The sequence below is a fragment of the Neoarius graeffei genome, chromosome 26, assembly GCF_027579695.1.
Source record: "Neoarius graeffei isolate fNeoGra1 chromosome 26, fNeoGra1.pri, whole genome shotgun sequence".
NCBI classification, from domain to species: Eukaryota; Metazoa; Chordata; class Actinopteri; order Siluriformes; family Ariidae; genus Neoarius; species Neoarius graeffei.
The window spans coordinates 28,729,774-28,755,501 of NC_083594.1; the positions used below are offsets into that span (position 1 = coordinate 28,729,774).

At 41.4% G+C, this 25,728-nt stretch overlaps 1 protein-coding gene across 3 annotated transcripts in view; it reads right to left on the reverse strand.

Annotated features, from left to right (window-relative positions):
• Positions 1 to 5,795: 5,795 nt before the first annotated feature.
• LOC132874420 (vacuolar fusion protein MON1 homolog B-like) overlaps positions 5,796 to 25,728 on the reverse strand; it is a 33,132-nt gene continuing 13,199 nt past the window's right edge. For 2 of the 3 annotated variants that reach the window (XM_060910591.1, XM_060910590.1), the window contains exons 4-5: positions 12,177 to 12,324; positions 5,796 to 9,888 (exon numbers count right to left, since the gene is read on the reverse strand). In XM_060910591.1, the coding sequence (XP_060766574.1) occupies positions 9,721 to 9,888; positions 12,177 to 12,324 (316 nt within the window). In that variant the 3' untranslated portion in view covers positions 5,796 to 9,720. The remainder of the gene's footprint in view (positions 9,889 to 12,176; positions 12,325 to 25,728) is intronic. The other variant, XM_060910592.1, reaches the window with a different exon arrangement.

Sequence of the window (25,728 nt, forward strand, 5' to 3'; positions counted from 1 at the left end):
CTGACCCATAGCAAAGATCAATAGAGGTCTTTTTCTGTGTTGTAGTACAAGTTACATATTGTTCATAAGTTCTCATAGTCCTCCTCACATCACAGTGATTAAAATCTCCCAAGATGAATTTAGGTGCATCGGGGCAAATTTCGTCCAGTTTGTGTGTAGTGTCTGCAATCAGCTGAGCAGCAGCTGCCGCATTTGCTCGTGGGTGAATATATAACAGTGTATAAAAAAGTTGTTGGAACTCACGCGGAAGGTAGATGGGACGGAGTGAGATGGAAAGTAGTTTTATGTCGGCGGTACAGATTTTTTCTCTGACCGTTACGATGTTGCAATACCGCCCATTGATATAGAAACACACCCCTCCTCCTCTGTTCTTCCCCGTCGCCTCCCGTGACCTGTCAAGCCGAATTGGGCTGCCGAATTGGGCTTCCGAACCCAGTTATTGACAAATCCTCGTCTCGATCTAGGTCGGTGAGCCATGATTCCATGAAAGCAAGTAGACACGACTCCCTGATCTCCCTTCTGGTCTTAGTCCATAGTTCCAGTTCGTCAATCTTGTTACGGATGGATTGCACATTTGATAGCAGTATAGTGGGGAGCGGTGGTAACTTGCGGCGATTATCCTACCGAATGTTTTTAAGTCTCCGGCGTAGGCCACCTCTCCTTCCCCTTTTCCGAGGCTTCAAGGCCGGTTTGTACAGCGCCCTCGGGATGGTAGCAGGGATAACCCCGGCTGTTGAAGTCCGTAGCGAGGGGAGAAACTTTCTGCTGTATATAGCTCTCCCGGTGACTCCGCGTCCACCTGCTTCCCAACAGGTAGGAGAGCCCAGTAACAACGTTACCGAGAGAAAGATCACTAAAAGTTCCAAGAGAGCTCCCATAATTTGCATGGCTAAAAATCACTGACAGTACACATTCACACGCGAGGTAAGGTTTAAAATAGTCCTTTTTAAAAGGTAGAAAGTTACAAAAATAGAGACGCTAGGCTGCTGGGTCGCACGCTATGGAGCGCCCCGGAAGTGATGTCGGAACATGCAAACTCCGTACAGAAAGGCCCCTGTCGGCCACTGGGCTTGAACCCAGAACCTTCTTGCTGTGAGGCCACAGTGTATACCATCACTATACCACCGCGTCACTTATCCAGAGTTGTGCCTACATATATATATTTTTTCTTTTTGCTTTGGTGTTGTTTACCAACTTAACTCATTTTGTGATTAACAAACAGGTTCCTGATGTGAGAAATGAGGCACCTCAGCCATGTGCATGAAAACATGAACTTCAGCCCCCTTCATTTAAAGCACTTCAGTGTGAGATACAGCTCAAAAGGCTGTTGGGTAGTGGTTGAAAGTGAAGCTTTAGAAATGTTCATAGATAATTTATTTTACGCATTGTTTTTATTTTGTGTTACTCATCCACAGGTGTGTGCTCATTCCTTACCATGCATTCTCCTGACTTTGCTCTCCATTTATAAACTGGTGCTTGACCACACCCATGCAGGATTCTTTTATGCATGTCTTTATAAGTGAAGCCCCACATCAAACGATAAGTGTTTTCATGATAAAAATGACTGAATAAACACCAACAGATACGAATGTTAGTGGAAACAGACTGCGTATGATTGCTGTTAAGTCTCATTCATATTGGTTCAAATTATTTTTATTGAACTTCTTAAACTGCTAACCTTTGGAAGTTTGATTTTATTTAGGTTGTATGGAAGTGACTTCAGGTCCTCAGAACAGGTATTTTGTTTTGAGCCTAAGTGGTTCTTCCTCTATTACCTAATAGGCAATGGCTACCAGTGGGTAAACTCCATCCAATGGGAATCGATGACACCGTGGATAAACTTCACCTGATGGAAGGCAAGAAACCAAATGTACGGAAGTCTGTACACAAGGCATATGAGCGAGCAATGAGGCACCTCAGTCATGTGCATGAAAACATGAACTTCAGCCCTCTCTCTTTCATTTAAACACTTCACTGTGAGATAAAACTCAAAAAGACTGTCATGTAGTTGTTAAAAGTGAAGCTTTAGAATTGTTCAGAGATATTTTGTGTCCACATGATGACTTGTATGCTGTGAATAGATGTCCGGTGTCTTTTCATCTTGCAGTGGTCCGGGGCCCAATTGAATTTAATAAATTTACTGACCCTTCACTAAAATGAGATGTGCAACAACGGTCACTGGTTAAGTTTAGGTCTATATGCAGCCTAATAATCCATTAATAATCTGATTTGCTCAGTTGGAATAAAAAAAAACATTCATGTGTACACTTCCATGCAAATAGAGTAAACTGATTGAGGCCAGTATCTGAATCTGGGTGTTTGAGTCACTGTAAGTAATGTTTCCTGGTGGAATAATAAGGTCCTATAAAGTTTGAAGAGATTAAAATATGGAACCAAGTGTGAAATGTGAAGGGTGGTGTGATGGCTATCAAACATTTTGAGGCCGATGCAGGATATGGCTTTACCTCAGTCAAGTTAAACATTTAATATTTGCCAGAAATTCAGTGAGGATGCAGAATGTACACATGGTTTTAAAAAAGGGATGGGGGTGAGAGCATTAATAAAACTGCACTAAACCTAGTAAAATTCTGGTGAAAGATGATTGAAGGTGTAAAAGGCAGTGTCTGTGTTATGGTATGCCCATCATTTTCAACAACTAGCGTGTTTCACCGTGCCGCCGCAGTGTGATATTTAAAAAAAAAAAGCTTAACATGCTAACTAGCATACTGCACATTCTATGTATTTGTATAATTTTGGAGTAAATTATATGTTCTGTGCAGATAAATTAAAATTGTCTACAGAGATTTGGATCTGCCACAATTCCACAAACTTTGGAGATGTTCTGAACCAGTCGTCTAGCCATCACAATCTAGCCCTTGTCAAAGTTGCTCAGATCTTTACACTTGCCCATTTTTCCTGCTCCAACACATCAGCTTTGAGAACTGGCTGTTTACTTGCTGCCATATGTCCCACCACTTGACAGGTGCCACTGTAATAAAATAGTGTTATTCATGTCACCAATCAGTGGTTTTAATGTTACGGCTAATCAGTGTAAATACATATAAAATTCATTTGGAATCTTAGTGAAGTCATTTGGAGTGGTGAAAATATTTGAATGTAAACACAGCCTCTAGGATATCAAGAAGTGTTGAAATCAAGCCTCTAGGATACTTGGGCATTTCAAAATGATCTCTTTTTAGACACTTAACAGGCTTAATGTGCTTTCAAATGTCCTGTTTCACCTACTATACTTGCATGTGTAAGATGATATTGACCTTAAACCTTTGATGGATTGAAATTCCATTCATGGATTTGTTTTCATGCCTTTGTTTCAGATAACTTTTTAAATCTCAAGTTTTATTTACAATGCATGGACTAGATAGACTTTGGGAAAAACTCTGCTTTTGTATAGATTAAACACGTTTTTAAAATGTAAATTAAGTACTGTAAATTGTACATTTATATTGTGTGGTTACAAAATTAATAGTAAGTAAGGCTATCACATTTATGACAATGTTCTGAACAGCATTATAATATTCACAAAGAATCTGCATACAGGGCCAGAAATATTTTTAATCTATACAAAGTAAAATCGAGAGGAGAAAAAAAGTGTTTCTAAACCTGTAAAAAGTCACTTCAATGTGCCAAACATGCCTGAAAGTGTTTTGTGAGATGGGAAATAACTAGATAGAACTCGACGCCAATGGCGTCGATGGGGATGCCTCCGCCTGGTAGACTACACGTCTTATTAAGTTGTGATTTGGGGATGGACATTTGACCTCACAGTAATCTTGACCTGTGACCTTTTAACCTCAAAATTTAATCAGTTAATGTTTGTCCCCAAATGCACAAATGGTGAAATTCCTTTCATTTGCCTTGGAGACATTGTGTTCACAAGGTTTTCGGACAGACATTTGACCTCACAGTGACCTTGACCTTAGACCTTTTGATCTCAAAATCTAATCAGTTCATCTTTGTTCCAAAGCGCACAAATGGTGAAAGTTTGGTGAAATTCCTTTCATTAGTCTTTGAGATATGGCGTTCACAAGGTTTGGGGATGGACATTTGACCTCACAGTAATCTTGACCTGTGACCTTTTAACCTCAAAATCTAATCAATGTTTGTCCCCAAATGCACAAATGGTGAAAGTTTGGTGAAATTCCTTTCATTTGCCTTGGAGATATTGTGTTCACAAGGTTTTCGGACAGACATTTGACCTCACAGTGACCTTGACCTTAGACCTTTTGATCTCAAAATCTAATCAGTTCATCTTTGTCCCAAAGCACACAAATGGTGAAAGTTTGGTGAAATTCCTTTCATTAGCCTTTGAGATATCATGTTCACAAGGTTTCGGGATGCACGGACGCACAGACGAACAACCCGAAAACATAATGCCTCCTGCGGTGGCAGAAGGTGGCGGAAGCATTAAAAAAAAAAAAAAAAAAATACACAGATTTTGCTCCAAGTATTTTTCAAGAGAATGCCATCTCATGGAAATCTAGGGGGAAAAAATGTTACATAAATATCATTACAGGGTTTTGAACCAATACCTTAAGTTGCAAATTTGAAATTGCTCATATGTAAAAATGGGGAAATAAGTTATTAAATTAATTTTAACCAAGGCATTTTTGTGGCAAGCCCTGTGACCAAACAATGAAAAAAAAATAATAGATATTGGTGAACGAACGAGTGTCAGCTTGAGCACCACTCGCTTCTGATTTGCTCCAGAACAGACCATGTGTTTCTCAAAGAAAAGACAAAAGGGTCAAAGATCACTTTTTTTTTTAAAACAGTGCCAGGCATGAGAATGGAAAGTGATACAATAACTTTTTAGCAGCAGTACATCAGCAAAAGACTAGATATTGTAATAAAACTGAAATCACTGAAAACCCATGAAAGATGCCTTTGTTTTACAGTACAACATAATTTACCAACGCAATATTAAAATGCATTTGATGCAAGGCAATCTTCAATGGGTGCATTTACAGGTACAAAATAACCTGAACACATTTAAATAATTTGAGAATGGGGGAAACATCAGATATGCATGAGTCAATTAACAATCAGGTGTGACAAGTTTTTAAATTATTTTATTAACCTAGTGTTCATAGATGCTCCATTTTTATAATGCACAATATATATTTAATCTAGCATGTGTTTCTTGGTGACTGGAGAAACAGCTGAAAACTTACTGCTTTATAAAAAAATTAAAAAATTAAAAAAAAACTCACTCAAGTTGCTTTACTAATAGTTTTCTTCTGTGCTCAAAGTTATTTTTACTTTGATACAAGGACAGAAACAAGCTGGATGTTAACGCACGTGCATTATACAAACACTGATCAATCTCAATTTGGCTAAAATTTAGTTCTAAATTTACTGAAATCTGGTAATGGTATTAATCTGATTTTTATAGTATTTCACTAACCAACCTAATATCAGGTTCTTGCACTGATGTCAGAAATAAGCATAATGGTCACATTAGTTTGCATGTAAACTCTCTCCATCGTATCATGCCCATTTTAATCGCAGTTGGACAAATACTAAAAGCTTGAGCTGAAGAAATAATTTCAAATAATGCATTTTACCTATATGCATAAGCTACACCACCAACTACAGAACTGCAATTTTGATCCCTTTACACTACAAGACTCTTTGACTTAGAAATCTGGTTGGGAGGGAAAAACCTTAGGCCAGGAGTCGGCAACCTTTTTGCCATGTAGTGCTAATTAGAAATTTTCTTGTTAGTGTGCCATTCAAATAGGTGTTGTTAACTATGTGTAATTAGACACCACACGTTCTACACGGATATGGATATTTAATGCATTGAGCAAATGTAAAACACCATTGCACTTGTTTTATGCCATTAACCTCACACACAAGGTTTAAGAACCCCCCCCCATTGGATAACAACATTGCAAGCAGCTTATACAAATTCACAAAATAACATCCAAAATCTTGCAGTAGGTAACAGGCCCAAGTTATTCACAATAAAAAGACATAGCAACCTACTGGAAATGGAACTGATGAATAATAAAACTGCAGAAAAAAAATTAAATAATGAGTGTCAGAGAACATTGACAAGTAGCCTACCTAAAGTGGCTTAACAATAAACTGCAAATTTGAAGTAGCCTTGTTACAAAATAAATGTTTTGCCCATCAGTCAGTCAGTCAATGTGATCCTTGGCCCTGCTTCCCCTTACTTAGCTCCGAGATGTGGGGATGGTAATTGGTCACTTTGAGTTGGACGCATGCTTCCGAATGGCCCGTTGTCAGATGACTTCGGGAGGGGCAAAATACATTCTTCATGTGCGAAAATATCTGTTCACACAGATATGTTGATCCAAACACTGACAAAGCCAGTGTGATATTGCAAAAACAGTTGAACTTTTCGGGTAAAGATGCCCAGCAGGCGTAAATGATGTCTCCTTGACCCTGCGCTGTGCTTTGTAATTGTATACGTAGCTCTGCAAACTTGCTCACCCACAACGTTGAACTCTTCAACTCAATCAGCTGCATTTCCATGTCCTGTGTGTCCAACCACTCTATCAGAGCCAAATCCAGTTCATGTCCATCAAAGCTGTCAGGCTTGATCAAGAAAGAGAACATTGAGCTATACTTCTGAAAGTCCCCAAAACACTCTGCGAACTCTGACTGCAGCTGGCGCATGTATTTGCAGATATCAACGGTGTCAATTGTGTGGTTGGAGGCAAACTCCCTTACGTGTCTGAAATAACGAAAAGTGGTGGTATCAACATCCCTTTGAAATATGTCTAGCTTGCTGACAAAGGCCACTCAAGCATTGTACATCAACACCGTTTGTCCTGCATCTTGCAGTCGGAGATTTAGGTCGTTGAGATGTCCTGTAATGTCAGTGAGGAACATAAGCTTCATGATCCACTTCTTGTCTTCCAATTCAGGGTAGTCTTGAGCCCTCTCAAGTAGGAAGGCCTTGATGGCATCCAGACAGCTAACAAATCGCTCCAAAACTTTTCCGCCACTCAGCCACCTTACGGCAGAGTGGAGAGGGATATCTTTATACACGCAGTCCATTTCGTCTAACAGAGACTGAAACTGTCGATGTGTTAGAGAGGAATGTTTGATGATAAAGTTTATGATCTTCACCACTGTATCCATGACGCTGTTGAGATCAGAATTAGACATTTTGGCACATAGATTTTCTTGATGTATTATACAGTGAAGTTTCATGATGGGGTGACTGACTTTATCTTCAATTAATTTGACTGCTTCCTTCCGTTTCCCAACCATAGCGGGGGCACCATCAGTTGTCAGTGCAAAAATCCTGCCCAAGTCAATACCTCGCTCTTCAAAATGCTCCACCAACACCTTGGCTATGTCCTCTTCTTTAGTTGTGTCGGTCATTGGCTTTAAACAGCAGAGCTTGCCATCTTGCCATCACTGCCAAACGTGCCGCATCATTCACATTTATGCTTTCATCAAGCGCAATGCTAGTTTTATGCCAGTTGTTTGCTGCACCCTTACGTTTTCTGCCATTTCACCAATTCGTCGCTCAACAGTTCTGGCTGACACGGCCATGTCTTTTATTCTTGATTTTATTGTCTCTTTATTTGGCAGCCCCTCAAAAAGACTATCCGAGCTGGAGAGAAAGGCCTCCTTAATGTATTCACCGTCTGTGAATGGCTTTCCATGTTTAGCTATGCAGTGAGAAATTATATAGCTAGCTTCAGTGGCATTGTTTTTAGCTGAGGCAAAGACTTTTAAAGTGTGGGCTTGCTTCCCATATCTGCACACTGCGCATGAGATTGATTCGTCCCTATCTGCCTGATCTTCGAAAGCCTTTTCGTGCTGTCTCGAAATGACGTTTAACACTGGATGTTCGACACACAACACTTTCAAAACACAACATGCACACAGCACGGTCCCTCTGAGAAACGAACCCATATTCTTTGGTCCACGAGGAGAGGAAAGCCCAAACTGTCGTCGTCTTTGCCATCTTAGCGCAACTGCTGCATCAAGTGGGCCCATCTTGTGAGAAATATGGGGAGGGGGATGCTATATTGTCTTGTAGTCATGCTAAAAGAGCAGGCTCGCCATGCAACAGCCAATGACAGTTCAAGATGACATTTGAACATTTTTAATGTGTTGAATAGACCACACCAATTTAATTAGTTGGTTCTCAGATTTTTTTCAGGAAAAATATGAAGCGAGCGGGCGAAATAAAAATTAAATTTAAAAAAAAAAAATGCTCTGATGATAAAATTAGCGGTGGAAATAGACCAAACAATACAGGCAAATCAGTAAACAGAATTTCAACACACCTGTCAAAGATTTTATGCTTCTGTTTGCTGAATATCACAAACACAGGCTTTGCAGGACTCCCCTCCACAGGCATGTTTCTTCCACAAGTCTTTATCGAAAGTGAAAGGGGCGATTTGATTGGTTTTCGATGTCACGTGACCTTTTCTGTTGGCGGGAGTTTGATTTCGATTTTTTTTTTTCATTTTGCATTTTCTTCAAGTGCCGATTCCGAGAACCAACTAATTGAATTGGTGTGGCCATAATTAGGTTTGTGTATCATCGTCAGTGTGCCACTGGAAATTCCTCTGCGTGCCAGTACTGGCACGCGTGCCGAGGGTTGCCGACCCCTGCCTTAGGCTGTGGGTGGGTGGGTTCCCTACAAATATTTCCACACTTTCCAGTTTAAAAATAGTAGGGGAGGTGTAAGATTACCAGCTGTGAAGTTTGGAACTGTGGCACTTGCGAACACTCAGGTGGATGGGGGATTTTTAAGTGATTCTGCAGTAATGCACAGTAAACTTTTTTTTTTTTTAATTTAAAAAAAAAAATATTCCAGTGCAATGCTTTTAGAAAATCAGTTGTCTTAATGTCACATGGCCAATGTTATCTCCATTTATGCATCGCAATGTTGAGAAGCAAAGTACCAGTTTGGGGGGGGGGGGGGGGGGGGGGAGTTGTGTATTTAAAACACTTTCTAATGATCATTACAATTAACATTATTTGTTAAGTGTTGGATTTGACAGTCCTATTTAATCTTTTTTTTTTTTTTATTCCTACATGTCAGTCAGCAGGTGTGGTAATATCCCAAATATAATTTGCAATAAACATCACTAAATATTGTGGCAATATAGGGACAATAATATTCTTGATCTTGCACAAGCCTAGTGACCACTCTTGGTGTCTCTAAAAATAACTCAATTTTGTTCTTAAACTAGTCAACTGCCATACAACTCAATTTTATAGAACATGAAAAAAGGTTTGAGAATAAAAATACAGTTTGAGCAATTTTTGAATTACACAATGCTGCTATTTAAATGATTCAAATTAAATTATGTTAACCTCGAGACAGAACACACCATTTCAGCCCCTGTTCTAATAAAAATCATGAATCAAATAATTCAGGCTCCATGGTATCATTATTTCAAATACTGAGTGAAAGGAAAATGCCCAAGGAAAGAAGGAGGAGGAAAAAGGAAGGAAGGAAGGAAGGAAGGAAGGAAGGAAGGGGACACCCCCAAGCACTTACCATCTGCCATCCAAAGATATGTTAAGTTAGGACTGTAATACGCCAAACATTATATTCTTTATTAACAGTAAAGACTTCTGCAGTGCTGCTGAAGTATTGGGCAAACTTTAGTGCTCAGCATCATTCATAAGAAACAGAGCATCAGGTCTGACATGGAGGACATTGTTATTAGGTACAATTATTGGGTACAATAATTCTTAGCTTTTGCTTGCATTGGGTGTGGTTGAGTACTTCGGGGGATATCGTATAAAGAGACGGTCCTCCTCTTTCTTCACCCACCGCAGCAGTTTTGTAATAGCATTGATGGCACACGACTTTGTTACAAGAGGGCTAAAGCAAGTATACAGCTCGAATTTGGTGGTAACCTGCAGCAAAAAAATAAATACATTTTAAACCACTTACTATTTCACGTTATATTTACCAAAGAAATCTACATATGTTGAAAGTGATGTTAATTAATTGCATAGGGATGACAAACTTACAACAATTATCAGTATCATAAGTAAAGAATAACAAAACAGTTGACTGAAGAGTTACCACTTGTGGAAGTGGATCATTTTCCTACAGCATAACTTGCTATTCTTTTCATACCACAACGATTTGCCAACAATTATTTTTACTTATTAATATGGTTTGTCCATTTATAGTTACATTTAAATGTTATGGAACATCCACAAAAGTTAGTTGCTCTCACTTGTCTTATAGCAGCAGCTGTTCCCTCAGCGGACTGTCCTTTTCCTCTCTCAAAGTAATTTTTTTTGGGGGGGGGCTGGGCTACCACAAAGCTTGTCATGTTACTGAGGGGTTACAAAGCATAAACTCCTATCTTGAAGACTTTCCCACATCACTGAAACTGGGGACTCCTTGCATAAATGGTAACAGCTAATCTTACTATGTCAGCGATTAAACTATACATTTCTCTTTTAAACTTTTCTTAATCCAATTAAACAAAGTCCCTGTAAAGGAGCTGTTACTAGAGAAACAAATGTATTACAGGTGTGTCCAAAGTTCACCCCAGGGCCAAATGCAGCCTACAGAGAAATGTTAACTGGCCTGCAGCTCCTCTCTTAGAATGTATGGTAGATGGCCTGTTAGCCAACAGGTTACAATTTTGTCTATTTCACCTGATGGTGGCAGCAGACTTGGCTAAAAATATGTTAAAATGCAAGTGTCTTTTACTACCGAATGCACCTGCAAATTAATTTACAAAATGATAGTCATGACTATAGACCGGGGTGTCAAACCTGATCCATAAAGGGCCTTGTGGCTGCAGGTTTTCATTCCAGCCATGCAGCAGCACACCTGACTTGGCTCATTCAATCAACTGAACTGTCTTCACACAGTCAAATACTTGCAGCCACACCCACCCTTGATTAAAGGGTGGGTGTGTCAGTTGATTGAATAAGCCAAATCAGGGTGCTGCTGCATGGCTGGAATGAAAACCTGCAGCCACACGGCCCTTTATGGATCAGGTTTGACACCCCTGCTATAGACGAAGATAATGCAATTCCTAAACTTTAACCAAAACTGGATGTAAATAACCTCAAATTAAAGCTGAAAGTCTGCACTTTAAGCCTATTCATTATTTAGTTTCAGCTCCAACATCCTGTGGCATTATAACAAAAAACACACAACCAGTGATGGAAAGAATAAAGCATGAATACGCTCATGAGTCAAAATATATGAGCAAGTGTCATAGGTACTGTCATGGTTTGGGCTTGCACGGCTGCTTCTGGAACAGGCTCACTAATCTTTACCAATGATGCAATTCATAAGGATCACAGCAAAATGAATTCAGAAGTCTACAGAAACATTCTGTGCCAATTTACAGAGAAATTAATCAAACTGGGAGGAACGTCAGCATGCAGCAAGACCATGACCCAAATCACACTGCAACATGGGGGTGGAAGGTCTTAGACCGGCCAAGGCAATTACCAGACCTTAACCCAATTGAACATGCAGTTCACATCCTGAAGGAGACTGAAGTTAGAACCCAACCCCCCCCCCCAAAAAAAAAACCCTCCTGAAAGAAGCTGCAGTGCAAGCCTGGAAAAGCAACCCACATGAAGAATGCAACAGTGGTCGCATCAGCAGGTCACTTACTTATTGCAAGAGAGATGCACCAAAATATTAACCGTTAGTCTTAAAGTAAATATCTATTCAAATACTTTTGCTTTAGGTATAAAGATCAGGTGGTCTTCCAACAAAGGTGCCATGTTTACAGTTGTAACATCTCGATGTAAATAGCAGGAAATGAAAGCTGAAATTCTGATCCATTATCTGATATTCATCTTTTGATCTCAAAACCAAATGTCTTCAGTTTACAACCAAATCAAAATCATTGGCCTTGCCATTACAATACTTCTGGAGAAGACTGTATATAATGGCCAGTTCTCAGGTATTTTGACAAGGTCTCATCTTCCAAGCAACCCCCAATGGTTGTTTATAATTCAGCCTGTCAGAGGTGCTGTTATAGTAAATTAATCTCCAATTCCTGAGTAGTCAATTCACCAATGTGGACTAAAGCTCATTAACCCATATAGGGGGATGAACAGGCAAAACATCTGGACTAAATGAGACTGCATAAAAGCAACCAGACAAGACCAATATATTGTAGCACTCAGGTAATTGTTAATCATCAGTGAAATCATACCCAGGCCAGCAGGGTCTCTCGTGCAGCCACATGGTAGATGAGTTTAAGAGGGCGTGAAGTGTTGTGCATGCGGCCATGCATGTCTCTGTAAAGGTCCAGCAGCCTCATCTTCTCCTCCTCACTGTCATAAGGAGCTTCCATCTCTGGGCTAAGAGCCACAAGCAAACAAATGTGATCCAAATGCACGACACACCTGGCAAACCATGGTTCACCTGTCTCCATTTTATACAGAACTACTGGCATAAGTATTAGAAAATATGCAATTTTCAGTTCAACCACCAAAAGGCATAGTACAGCCTGGTTAAAACTAAAGCTTGTGACAAGGAGACAGTTCTCAAGGTCATTGTGGTCACTAACTGCAGAACACATTAAGAAGTGATGTGGCTTTAATTTTTGTACAGTTTAAGTATAAAAATTATGTAATTATGGCTAGGCATGATGAAATGGAACAGGACCAAACCAACCCCACCACACTATTTAGGAAATTCTGAAAAATATAAAATCATAAGAGCAGGAAAGTGGTAAGTGGACACAAGATAATATCCATTACAAATACCAAACACATGGCCAAGCTTTGTGGACATCTAACTAATCACCCCATATGTGGGCCTTCCCAAAACATTTGCCACAACTGTAAAGAATGTTATGCTACGACATACAAAAAGACACTTTCCCCTTCACTAGAACTAAACATATTCCAGTACGGCAACAGCCATATGCACAAACAGAGGTCCACAAAGTTATGATTTGATAAGGATGGTGTGCAAGTGGCCTTCACAGAGCCCTAACCTCAGCCTCACTGAACACCTTTTTGCAATAATAATATATAAATGACTCCCCTGTGTGCCAGGAGGAGAGACTTATTCTCACAGTGGCATTGCACATTCTACTTTAATTGCAGTTTTTGTTCTATTATTTAATTACATTTTCTACTATTTTTAGTCTCTTTCTTTTGTTGTATGTGTTAGTTATACTTTCAGGCATGTAACTTAGCCAGTGGGTGCACCACAAACACCCACTGGCTAAGTTACTCCAGATATGCTTTTGGAGTGGCACAAGTTCAGACAATTATGGAAAAACAGGAGGTTTCTTGACTGCTGCTGGAACTCCAATACAGAATGGACAGTTGGTCCAAGAACTATTAGCTGCATTGCAGCCGTCTAAAGAAGTGTCCATCCTCAGAGTCAAAGCACACGAGGCAAAACACAAAAGAAGCGAAAAAGAAATGCGCCAGCAGACGGGGCCACAAAATTAGCCACCAAGGAAGGGGCTAACAAAGCAGCAGACAATCAAACTGAAACCGCAACTGTGAAGATTCTACAAGCACAACGGCTACAGCACAATCAGGTGTACCAATTACTGTTAGTACTGAGTATCTGTATCCTACATCATATGAGTTTGCTTGTCTATCATGAAGAGTAATGGAAATTATGTAACTACGTTGGATCTAAAATCCCTGAAAAAATTGTGGAAATCGATCAATCGAGTCCAAAGTTATGACTAATTATGTGATCCAAATTTATCATAAATTTGATACAATGATATTGCACTTGCTATTTATTGATATTTTAAATGTATACAAATGTTTAAATTAATTGCAAATATTAGTAAAATTCATGTTTTCTTTTACCACATTTATTTTTTTCATGTTTATTGAGTAAATGCGTCACAGTATTATATAAAAAAAATTTAAAAATGAAAATCATGTGTCGAGCGTCATTTTGCATGATTATATATTTTCTGACAAAAACTACTCTAAAAGACTAAAGTGCAAGATACATCATCAAAATGTAATTTATAAGCAAGCATATGATGTCTCTGTTGTGTGTGAATCAGTAGTTATCCGATTGCTTACAAATACTAGGTCTTGTCACCTGATCCTGAACCCATGTAATTTTGCCTAAAAAAATCTGTAGTGTCCATAGGCCTGGTACTAAAATCATAGAATGGATGCCATGTTTGATAATTATTAGTATGTTGCTATTTGCTGTTGGATACTTTTATCAAACATAAGCACTCAACATAAATTGGATTAATACATACAGTGATAAAACCTGAATACTTGTTTGTAGTGTCCATAGGCCCCAAGCATTCTTGTTCCTATTATTCAGTGATTTACCCATATTTCTCCCATAAAATTCACCAATTTTGTTACAAATAAGTAAAACAATTTTATATATGCGCAAATGATTATATAATGAAAAGGTCAGTAATGGTATGAGTGTCAATTTAATGAAAATTATTTAACATGAGAGCAAACAAAGAATAACTTTTTAACATTTTGAGTCATATGATTAGCACTGTAGTGCTGCCTGTTTTTAGTCTACAATGCTAGTTGTCAAATCTGATCAATTTATATAAATTTTTGTTATAAAATTAGTCAAAATCACAATTCTTGTTTGTAGTGTCTGTAGGCCCAAAGCATTCTTGTTCCTATTTGGCAGTGATTTACCCATATTTCTCCCATTAAATTTACAAATTTTGTTTAAAATAAGTAAACAAATTTTATATTTGCAAATACAACGAAGGAACAGTAAATGGTATGAGTGTCAAATTAATGAAAATTATTTAACATAAGAGCAAACAGAATAAATTTTAACAATTTTGAGTCATATGATTAGCACTGTAGTGCTGCCTGTTTTTAGTCTACAATGCTAGTTGACAAATCTCAGTCAATATAAATAATTTTTTTTTGTTATAAAATTAGTAAAAATAACATAGGCTACTTGTAGTGTCTGTAGGTCCAAAGCTTCACTGATCTTGTTCCCATTATTTAACATCAGTAGTAAGCATACATTCTGTATTTACAATGGCAGTTGACTTCTCACATCCACCTACATAAAGCTATGTAAATAAGTTATCAAATCACTAAATAATTCCTGTATGAATGATGTATTTTGTGCACATATGGGGTATTATGTACAGAACTACAGCACTTCCTACAAGTCATACCTTTACCTTTCAGCTTGATCCAGAAATGTGTAATTTAAAAAATGAATTTTAATTTAAATGCTGAGTAATTTACTTAATACTAACTCATAGGCTGGGAACGTGACTTCACGTACGTTCATGAACGTAATTTCATTACGTTAGACCTAAGAAATACATAGACATTTTGATATGGATTTATAAGCATTTATTTTGCATGTTCTGTTTTAAAGTTTATGAATAAGGTTATTTTACACTAAATATTGTATATAATCATTGGCATTTATTGATTGATAAAACTTCATTATGAGTACGTAGTGTCCGTAGGCCCTCAATACATGGCTCCATACATTTTTTTTTTTTAAAATGTAGGTCTGAATAAGAAAAAAAAAAAAAAACCTCAGAATACCACATTCCCAATATATTTGGCAGCAAAAATAATCACTTTACTTCTTGAAACTGCTTAATCAAATTTTGACCATTTTTGCAACACAATGCGTACACCTGATTGTGCTGTAGTCGCGTGCTCTGGCTGATATCAAAGAGCTACAAGATGATTGTAGCAAAGATGAAAAATGGGGCAAAGAGACATGACAGTGGATCATGGAAACAACAGTCGTTGCTCCTACCACCATATCTGGCCACACAGATACACTCCCTGGGCCACATTGGAGTAGAGAAAATGGTCTACAGAGTCAGGATGACATTGTGGAATCCAGCATTCAGAAAAGAAGCTGAAAGTGTGGCCAGACGATGTGTTATCTGTCTAAAAAACAACTGATTGTGGAAAATGAAAAAACACCTATGATGAGAACTCCAGCCCCACCAGGCCTATTCGGACATTTACAGGTGGACTACATAACATTACCAAAGTCACGTGGATACTCTGAAGTTCTAGTTGTGGTGGAAATATTTCCAGGTGGGTGGAAGCAGTCCCCACAAGACCGGGTACAGCCATTCACACTGCAAAAAAGTGCTGATCAAAAGACATCATCCCTTGCTGAGGCCTCCAAAAGACTGTGGACTCAGACCAAGGAACCCACTTCACAGGCACGGTCTAAAGTAGTATGTCGGATGCTAGGCATGGAATGGAAGCTCCACTGCCCTCATCATCCTCAGTCATCAGGAATGGTGGAGAGAATGAATCAAACTATAGAGACAGACTGTCCAAAATGCATCAGGAAGTGCTCTCATGGCCCAGAGGCACTCCTTATAGTGCTGTGCAGTACAAGAGCGATGCACAACAAAGACACTGGGCTTAGCCCCTATGAAATCATTCCACGTCGACCCATGTCTTTACCAGGAACAATTTATTTGCATACTGCTGATGTCCATTTGACTAGTGATGTGCTGCTAAAAGTACTGTTCCCAATTTACAGACTCAATTCAGACAGCAAGAAAGCAAGTGGTAGATGCTTGAACCTTGCCTGGACCCAGTGGACACCGCTTGGTATCAGGACAGTGGGTTCTGATCACTGAATCGCTCCGTTCTGAACCACAACACTTACCACTAGAGCCAAAGTCTGAAGAACCCGATCAGATTATCCTCATCACTGAAGCAGCAGTGAAAGGAAAACCACAGCGGATTCGTGCCACGCATATGGAGGACAATCCAGGCAACGATGGAAAGAAGTAACAAGACATCTGGGTGAAGTGCTCGTAACCTCTCCCCAATTAGTCTACGCATGCTTGTTCTATACAGCGTAAATTGTAACAGGCTTGTAGTACTCGAGTTCAAGCCTCGGACTCAAGTCTGATTCATGCCCTAATTTTAAGGACTTGCTGACTCTAGGACTGCAGTTAACTTGCTGACTTTGGGACTACGGTTGTCGTGAACGGTTTTGCGCTCGGGTTTCCAGCATCAACAAAGCTGACTTTACGTTAGGACTGTTAATGTTATAGTCATGTTGTCTGTTGTTGCCCGGATGGGGATGAGTTCCCTTTTGGGTCTGGTTCCTCTCAAGGTTTCTTCCTCATGTCATCCAGGGGAGTTTTTCCTTGCCACTGTTGCCACAGGCTTGCTCATTGGGGATAGATTAGGGATAAAATTAGCTCATATTTTAAGTCGTTCAAATTCTGTAAAGCTGCTTTGCGACAATGTTTATTGTTAAAAGTGCTATACAAATAAACTTGACTTGACTCGTGACTTGACTTGGACTCGTGCATTAACTGCATTGAGACGAGGACTTGGATTTTTTCCTTTTTCTTTGTAACATGCCATAATAATTTGGCATAAGATATTTATATAGATATTAATTTTGTCCTAATTTCATGCAAGAGTGTCACACCTGCGTGCCTTGGCGCATGCCAAGACTCTCAGGCATGCTCCGGACAGAGCCAAGCGGGCTCTCTCTCGTGCGTGCTGTAAATGACTCGCATCTGCACAAGATTAAAACATAACCTATAAAAACTGTGAAAATGCACGCACTTTGTGAAGTATTGAGTTGCGTTGTTGAGACATTACCTAGTGTACTATCCTCACTAAGGTGTGGTAACCCAGCTAGACAGTGAGCTAAACTTTCCTTTATTCGTGATGCAAAGTCTTTATTAAAAATTCTTTACATGTAGAATCCAAATCACAAACTTCAGGAAAATGAAACTAAAAATAAAATAATCAGGAAAATAATTAGGTTCTATCATGTTTCTATACAGGCTAAGATAGTTAACTTGCATAAACTAGGCAAGCTAAGCTAATGACCTTAACGTTCACTGTTAACTGCAATGCCTAAACTCAGCTATAGCTAACATTTAGCTAACATTTAACATGTCCAGAAAATCATTTTTATCTATTCCTTCACCATTTACTTTTTAACTGCATGAATTCGACAAACTATAAAATTATCAATTACAACAAACTAACAACATTAACAAAAGAATACATACAAGTGATGCTTCTGCTGGGGCAAATGAATCAGCAATTCCACAGGAGCCCTTTCCACAGCATGTTAACACCAGCTTGCCTTGCTCCAACTAACTTCCCACTTCTAACTCTATGACATCAAAATATAAGTCTGCCTTCCTGTTACATGAATTACACATTAAATAAAAGTCCCAAAATGTTTTATATCTGCCTAAAGGCAGCACACTCCCCGTCTGACCTTAAAGGTCACTATTAAGCAATAAATGGCCTAAAGTTCAGTCCTCTGGCAGCAGAAGAACTACTTCTGACACCGGTCTCTGAAACAGCTTGGATTCTTTGCCCGCTGTCTTCAGCTCGATCTTCCTTACTCTGCCATCCCTACCAGGGACGACTGCTGTAATCCTTGCCATTGGCCAAGCATTACGTGCGACTTGACTGTCCTTCAGGAGCACAGTGTCCCCTTCCTTCACATCCCGTCGTGTCTCTCTCCACTTTCGTCGGGTTTGCAGAGTGGGAAGGTACTCCTGTCGCCAGCGACGCCAGAAACAGGTCAGCAAGTACTTGCACCTGTCTCCATTGTCTGCTGAGAAGATCCTTTCCCGTGAATTCCCCGTGTGGTGGAGTAACTCCCACCTTCTGGGTGAGAATCATCGCGGGGACAGCACGAAGGGTAACTCTGGGTCAGTAGAGACTGGAACGAGGGGTCTGGCGTTGAGTATTACAACCACCTCTGCCATGAGGATGTTTAAAACATCATGGGTAAGCTGGACGTTCTCCTGTAACAGGATCGCATCCAGGATCCTTCTTGAGAGGCCTATTAAACGTTGCCATGAGCCCCCCATGTGTGATGAGTGAGGTGGGTTGAACACCCATGAACATCCTCGCTGGCTCAAGAACTGCTGGACTGAAGTGTTTTGACTGAGTCCCAGTTCCTTTGCAGCGGCAACAAAGTTTGTTCCGCAGTCTGATCTTATTTGCTTAGCAGGTCCCCTTATTGCGAAGAATCGCCTAAGTGCATTGACACAACTGGAGGTGTCCAAAGAGTCGATGAGCTCAATATGCACGGCTTGGGAGCTCATGCAGCAGAAGAGCATCGCCCATCTCTTGCTTTGGGCCTGTCCACCTCGGGTGCACCTTGAGATGACTGGCCAAGGTCCGAACACGTCCATTCCTACATAAGTGAAGGGTGGGCATGTGTGTAGCCGTTCCGGAGGTAAATCGGCCACAAGTTGTTCCTCTGTTCTGCAGCGTAACTTCCGGCACACAACACACTTGTACAGCTCCGAAGCAATAAGCCCTTTTCCGCCTATGACCCAAAAGCCAGCAGCTCTCAGGGCCCCTTCTGTAAAGTGTCATCCTTGATGCTTAACATCCTCATGACACTGTTGCACTAGCAGCAGGGAAACATGACTGTTCTTGGGTAAGATGATGGGATTCTTTTCTAGACTGCTCAAGTCAGCATGTTTAAGTCTGCCGCCAACGCGAATCAGATCTTCATGAACAGGTCTGAGCTTCTGAAGAGAACTGTCCTTGGCTACAGCTTTTCCACTTTCAAGTGCTGTGAATTCCTTAGAATAGGCATCTTCCTGCGCTGCTCTGACGATGATGTGTCTGGCTTGAGACAACTCATCCGGAGTGCGCGGGAAGTTGAGGTAGTGCCATCCCTTACACTGACTAGACTTGTTCTTGTAAGATCTGGTGATATGGACAAGCAGAGCAATCGCCCTAGTGAGAGTGTGCATTGATGAAAACCGCTGAAAATGCGTGGCATTGAGGCCTCTGTTTTGACTCTGAGTCAAAAGGCTATTCACTTCAGGACGTATCTCCACATCTGATTCCGGGTTTAAAAGTTCAAAGACTTCCCTTGAGTCTTCATCAGGTGGACTCTGTTTGTACGGTCCGGTCCCGTGAACCATGTGGTCTGTGCCAGTTGCAACGCAGGAACTGCCCGCGATGTATGGTCTGCGGGATTGTCTTCCGTACTGACATAGTACCACTGGTCAGGTGTTGTGAACTGACATTCTACAAACTCTGTTGTGAACGTAAACATAGAAGTGTTTGGTCTGATTATGAATATATCCCAGCACTACCTTGCTGTCACAGTAAAACTTGACCGCATCGGGTTTCATGTCCAACTCGTCTTGTACGAGTTCAGCGACTTCTACGGCTAATACTGCAGCACACAGCTCTAGCCGAGGGATAGTTGGTTCCGATTGTGGAACCAGCTTAGCTTTCCCCAAGATGAATCCTACTTGGATTTCTCCATCAGCTTGCGTGGTCTTCAGATACGCCACCACTCCAATAGCCTTGGTGCTTGCATCAGAAAACACACATAGCTCTGTGTGCTCAGCCTTGGAAAGTGATGTCGCAATGTATGCACGTGGAATGTGCAGCTTGCTTAAATCATGCAATGACTCTCGCCATGATTGCCATTGTTTCAGCTTTTGTTCTGGGAGCGGTGCATCCCAGTCACACATGTCGACACAGAGTTCCCTCAGCAAACTTTTGCCTTCTATGGTCACTGGTGCGACCATGCCCAGTGGATCAAAGATGCTGTTCACCATAGACAACACTCCTCTGCGAGTGAAGGCCTTCTTCTCTTGTGAGACAGCAAATGTGAACGTATCTGTTGTGGTCTCCCACAATAGTCCCAAGCTACCTTGCACAGGCGTAGCTTCACCACTGAAGTCAAGGTCCTTCAGGACCACCCTGTCTTCTGGTGCAAAGGCTTGCAGGACGACATCGCTATTTGAAGCGAACTTATGCAGCCTCAGGTTTGATTCACTGAGGGAGGCCTGTGTTCTATGCAGGAGGCTGATGGCATCAGCATCAGTGGGTAGGCTAATGAGCCAGTCATCGACGTAAAAATGACGTTCCACAAACTGGACAGTGTCCACTCCGTGTCTGTGCACACCTTCTTGGATGGCTCTCCTAAGACCGTAGATAGCCACAGACGGGGATGGACTGTTGCCGAAAACGTGGACCCTCATTCTATAGTCGATGATGTCCTTGGACATGTCATTGTCCCTATAGACCCCTTTCACATGACGTCACCGCGCCGCGAGATTTTGTTAGGCGCCATATTGGAAGACCAAGTACATGCACTCACAATATAAAACAAAGTACGAGCGAGAGTAAAGTGACACGATGGATGATAATTCTGGTTATGTGAGTACATTACCAGTTGCAGAAAGGGCATGGTATGTGGAGAAACTGGCTGTGATTGATGGGTTTGACCCATATGATAAGACTCGGGGCAAGGGAGAATGGAAACATAAGGAGGACCTGACACCAATTCTGCCATCTGTTTGCTACCCAGACATTGTAAACTATTTGTTGTTTACACCCAGTGCCTACACTCAGTGTTCGAACTATGCCGATATTTTCGGGGGGCCCCTTTTTTTCCCTTGGGGGTGTGTGTGCTTGCGCTTGTCTCGGAGCGCGGATCTCCAAACACATGAGAAGCCTCTCTTACACACATATCATGCGGACTCCACACCTCCACACACGCATCGCGTCTGAAGTCATAACTCATCAGGGGAAATCGTGTCCGCATTGGCATGTTCAAAAAACAACCTCGCGTCAACAATGATACCACACGCAAGGGGAAAAAAGTCAGGCTACTCAACAACCAACCTGGCAGCAGCAAACAAGCCCCAAACCATCCTAAATTATTATTATTATTAAATTGTAGAAGTCTGGGAGGCTTGCTCCTCATACAGTTATCAACTTGGGGCCACTTTAGCATGTTTTAAATCTGAATTTCTTGCGTTTGCTTACCTCAAAGTGTCCGCAGATCATGCACAGACTTATCCATTATATCCACAGTTTTTTGCCAAGTCTCACACAGGTTTCTTTCAAGTCTACTGTTGGGCCAATAAATCATAAATAAAACAGCTCAGATTTGTTTAAGTCGTTTGCCACTCCACTTTATTCTCGTGGGTTCACATACCGCTGCTGTTATTATCCCCTTATCATGAGTTTGTTGGTCTTCCAAAATGGTGCAGGGTCTGTTTACTTCCGGTTTCGGGTGACGTCAGTGAAAGGGGTCTATACCACAAGAACCGCAGATAGTTCCTATGGTCGCTGCGAACAAGGACGCAATGGAACATTTGCTGTATATCGGCGATCACTGCAACCTGTTCCTTCCGAAAGCGGATCAGCACCCCCATGAGTGAGTTATTGAGGTCCGGTCTTGTGAGAAGAATGTCGTTCAAAAGATGTTCCTAAATACTTTGCGCTAGAGTCGAATACCACGCGAATGTTCCCAGGCTTTTGTGGGTGGTAGACTCCGAAAGTTGGCAGGTACCAACACTCTTCATTATCTTCTAGTGGCGGAGCCACTTCTGCGTGCTTCTTCTCAAATATCTTCTTCATGAATTCCAGGAACTGGTCTTTCATCTCCTGTTTCCTTCGTAGCGTCTTCTCCAGAGCAGTGAAGCGAGTGTATACTTGTTCGTAGTTGTTGGATAAACGCTGCCGAGGGACCCTAAAAGGTAACAGAGCAACCCAGTTGTTTGACTTGTCTCTGTAGACTTCTCGGTCCATGATCTCCAGGAAGATGGTGTCCTCAATAGACGGGGCAGATCTATTGTCATACTCAGTCTCACTGAACACTTTGTCCAAGGGCATCCAGTGATGATTTTGTGGACTTACTCCTCTGCTCCCCACCATGAGACACGGTCTGAGTCAGCTTTATGGAACCTTTGCAAGGTGTGAGGATAGATGGACGGCCATTCTCCAGCACATTGGTCTTGAATGTCCCCACGACTGGTCTATGTGCACTCCCTAAACACACATCCCCGACAAGCACCCATCCTAGTTCCAATTTTTGTGCGAAAGGAGCGTCTGGAGGTCCGCTCACTTGCTGCCAGACATTATGGACTCTGACGAGATCTCTGCCAAGCAGGATAAGTATCTCCACGTTGTGGTCAAGCTCAGGTATGTAAGGCGCTCCACTTCTAAGGTGTGGATGGCGGCGGGCCGCGTCAGGTGTCGGTATTTCAGAGCGATCATTGAGTATTTCATTACACTCAATTAGAGGCGGAAGTGGTAGGCTGGTTTGCCCATCCAGAGATTCGACTTGAAACCCTTCAGCCTTCCGGCCTGACGTCTCCACCAGCCCTGCACAGGTCTTGAGTAAGTAAGGGAATGACTGGCCTTTGATGTTAAATAGCTCGAAGAAGTCAGATCTAACCAATGAACGATTACTTTGGTCGTCCAAAATTACGTACGTTAGTTGCCTTCTCGCATTGACCTTGGGGATATACTCGAACCAGACAAATCTTTGAGCAGGATCTTACTGTTCGGCCTGGACCACAAACCCGTGTGCAGCTAGAATTGATGACTGTGCCGTCACCAGCCAGCACGTCTTCCTCCCCGCCATTGTCTGATGGTGGTGGAGGCCCTTTCGCAACTTGAGGTGGAGGACCTGGGTGCATGGCGGCATGATGACGGTCGCTGCCACACTCTGTGCACTTCAGAGTTACCTTACAGTCTTTAGCGAGATGACTAGCAGACATGCAGCATTTGAAACATCCCGTTGTCCTTGAGAATGCTCTTCCTCTCCTCAAGTGTCTTTCCTCTGAACGCTCTGCATTTCCTCAGTGCGTGTGGTTTGTTGTGAATGGGACAAATTTTCTCTGTCCCTTCAGCTTTTTTCTCAGGTATATCTGCAGGCGGATCTTTACCTGATAAAATCTCTGTCTTCTGAACAGATATCTTACTCCCAAAGTTGTGTAAAGCTGCTTTGCTGTTGCCAGATGAAAGAATGAAGCTGGGATCGTTCCTTCATGACAGATAAAATCGGCAAAGACATCAAATGGAGGGAAATAGACGTTGTTTTTTTTCCCTTTAAACCTTGAGCCAATTACAAGCCATTTCTCCTGAAGCCCATAGGGAAGTTTTTCAACGATGGGCCCAATTCCCCTGGCTGTATCCAGGTATGCCAATCCTGTGAGGTAACCTTCTCCTCTAGCACCTTGCAGTTCCATAAGGAGATCGCCTAGGTCCCTCAGTTTCCCGTAATCTTTTGTCGATATTTTTGGGAATTCGTCCAGTCGTTTAAACAGTGACTTCTCCATTACTTCGGGCGCAGCATAACACTGCCGGAGGCGCTCCCAGGCCTTTTGTAGTGCTACGTCTGGGCGCCCTACATGCACAGAGCGAATACGTTTAATGTGTTTGACTGACTCTGGCCCGAGCCACTTGATGAGCAGATCCAAGATTTCAGTGCATGTGAGTCCCAGGCCTACAGTGGCATTATCGAATGATGACTGCCACGCCATGTAATTTTCGGGTTTGTCGTCGAATTGGTAGAGGCTGGTACTCACTAGATCGCGGTGAGACAGATATCGTGCTAGGTGTTCTGTTTCAAGTGCCACGCTTGAAGTTGATGGGACATTACAAGGAAAGTATGGTGGCGCCATTGCGCTTAGTGCTGGTTCCTGAGGGAAATGCGTCTTCTTTGGCACTTCATGACATCCGCTGTCTCAATTTGAATTTGTTTGATTTCCAATATGAGGTGCGCTTCGATTCGACGACTTGTTGTGGCCAGGTGGTCTGCTGGGGGCCTCGCCCTGTTCATATACATCATCCTCGTTCGGGCCTATCGCTGACAAAGGATGCCATGTAATGTAACTCTCTTCAGACATTGCTGCATCATGTGCTGGATCGGGGAGAGACACTGGAACGCTTTTCCGGCGCAGTTCGGTTTGTGCTGCAATATACTCTTATGCGTGTTGCAATTTCCTCTTGGAGGACCTCATGTGAAGATGAACCAGACTTAACTGAATTCTCTTGATATTCAGCTGCTTCTAATGCTTCAGCTTGTGCTTCAGCTGCCCCTTTTTGTTGTTCAAGTGAGCTTAATTCAGCTTCCAGCTTCGCCTTTCCCAGCTGTAGCTCTGCCTCTTTTTCAGCCTTTTCAACTTTAAGCCTTGCTTCTTTCTCTGCAAACGCAGCTCGTACCTTTGCAGCCTCTGCTGCCGTGCGCGCCTTGACTGCGGCACTGGATGAAGAGGAGTTAGAGCTCCTTGACTTGTGTGTGTACACTGATGCATTCTCAGCTTTCTGATTCTTTTCTTGTTCCATTCTTCTGGTTAGATTTTCTTTCTTGCCACTTTCGATGTTGCACTCCGGCTGAATCACACTTTCACTGTACTATCCTCACTAAGGTGTGGTAACCCAGCTAGACAGTGAGCTAAACTTTCCTTTATTCGTGATGCAAAGTCTTTATTAAAAATTCTTTACATGTAGAATCCAAATCACAAACTTCAGGAAAGTGAAACTAGAAATAAAACAATCAGGAAAATAATTAGGTTCTATCATGTTTCTATACAGGCTAAGATAGTTAACTTACATAAACTAGGCAAGCCAAGCTAATGACCTTAACGTTCACTGTTAACTGCAATGCCTAAACTCAGCTATAGCTAACATTTAGCTAACATTTAACATGTCCAGAAAATCGTTATCTATTCCTTCACCATTTACTTTTTAACTGTTTTTAACTGCATAAATTCGACAAACTATAAAATTATCAATTACAACAAACTAACAACATTAACAAAAGAATACATAAGTGATGCTTCTGCTGGGACAAATGAATCAGCAATTCCACAGGAGCCCTTTCCACAGCATGTTAACACCAGCTTGCCTTGCTCCAACTAACTTCCCACTTCCTGTTTCTAACTATGACATCAAAATAAAAAGTCTGCCTTCCTGTTACATGAATTACACATTAAATCCCAAAATGTTTTATATCTG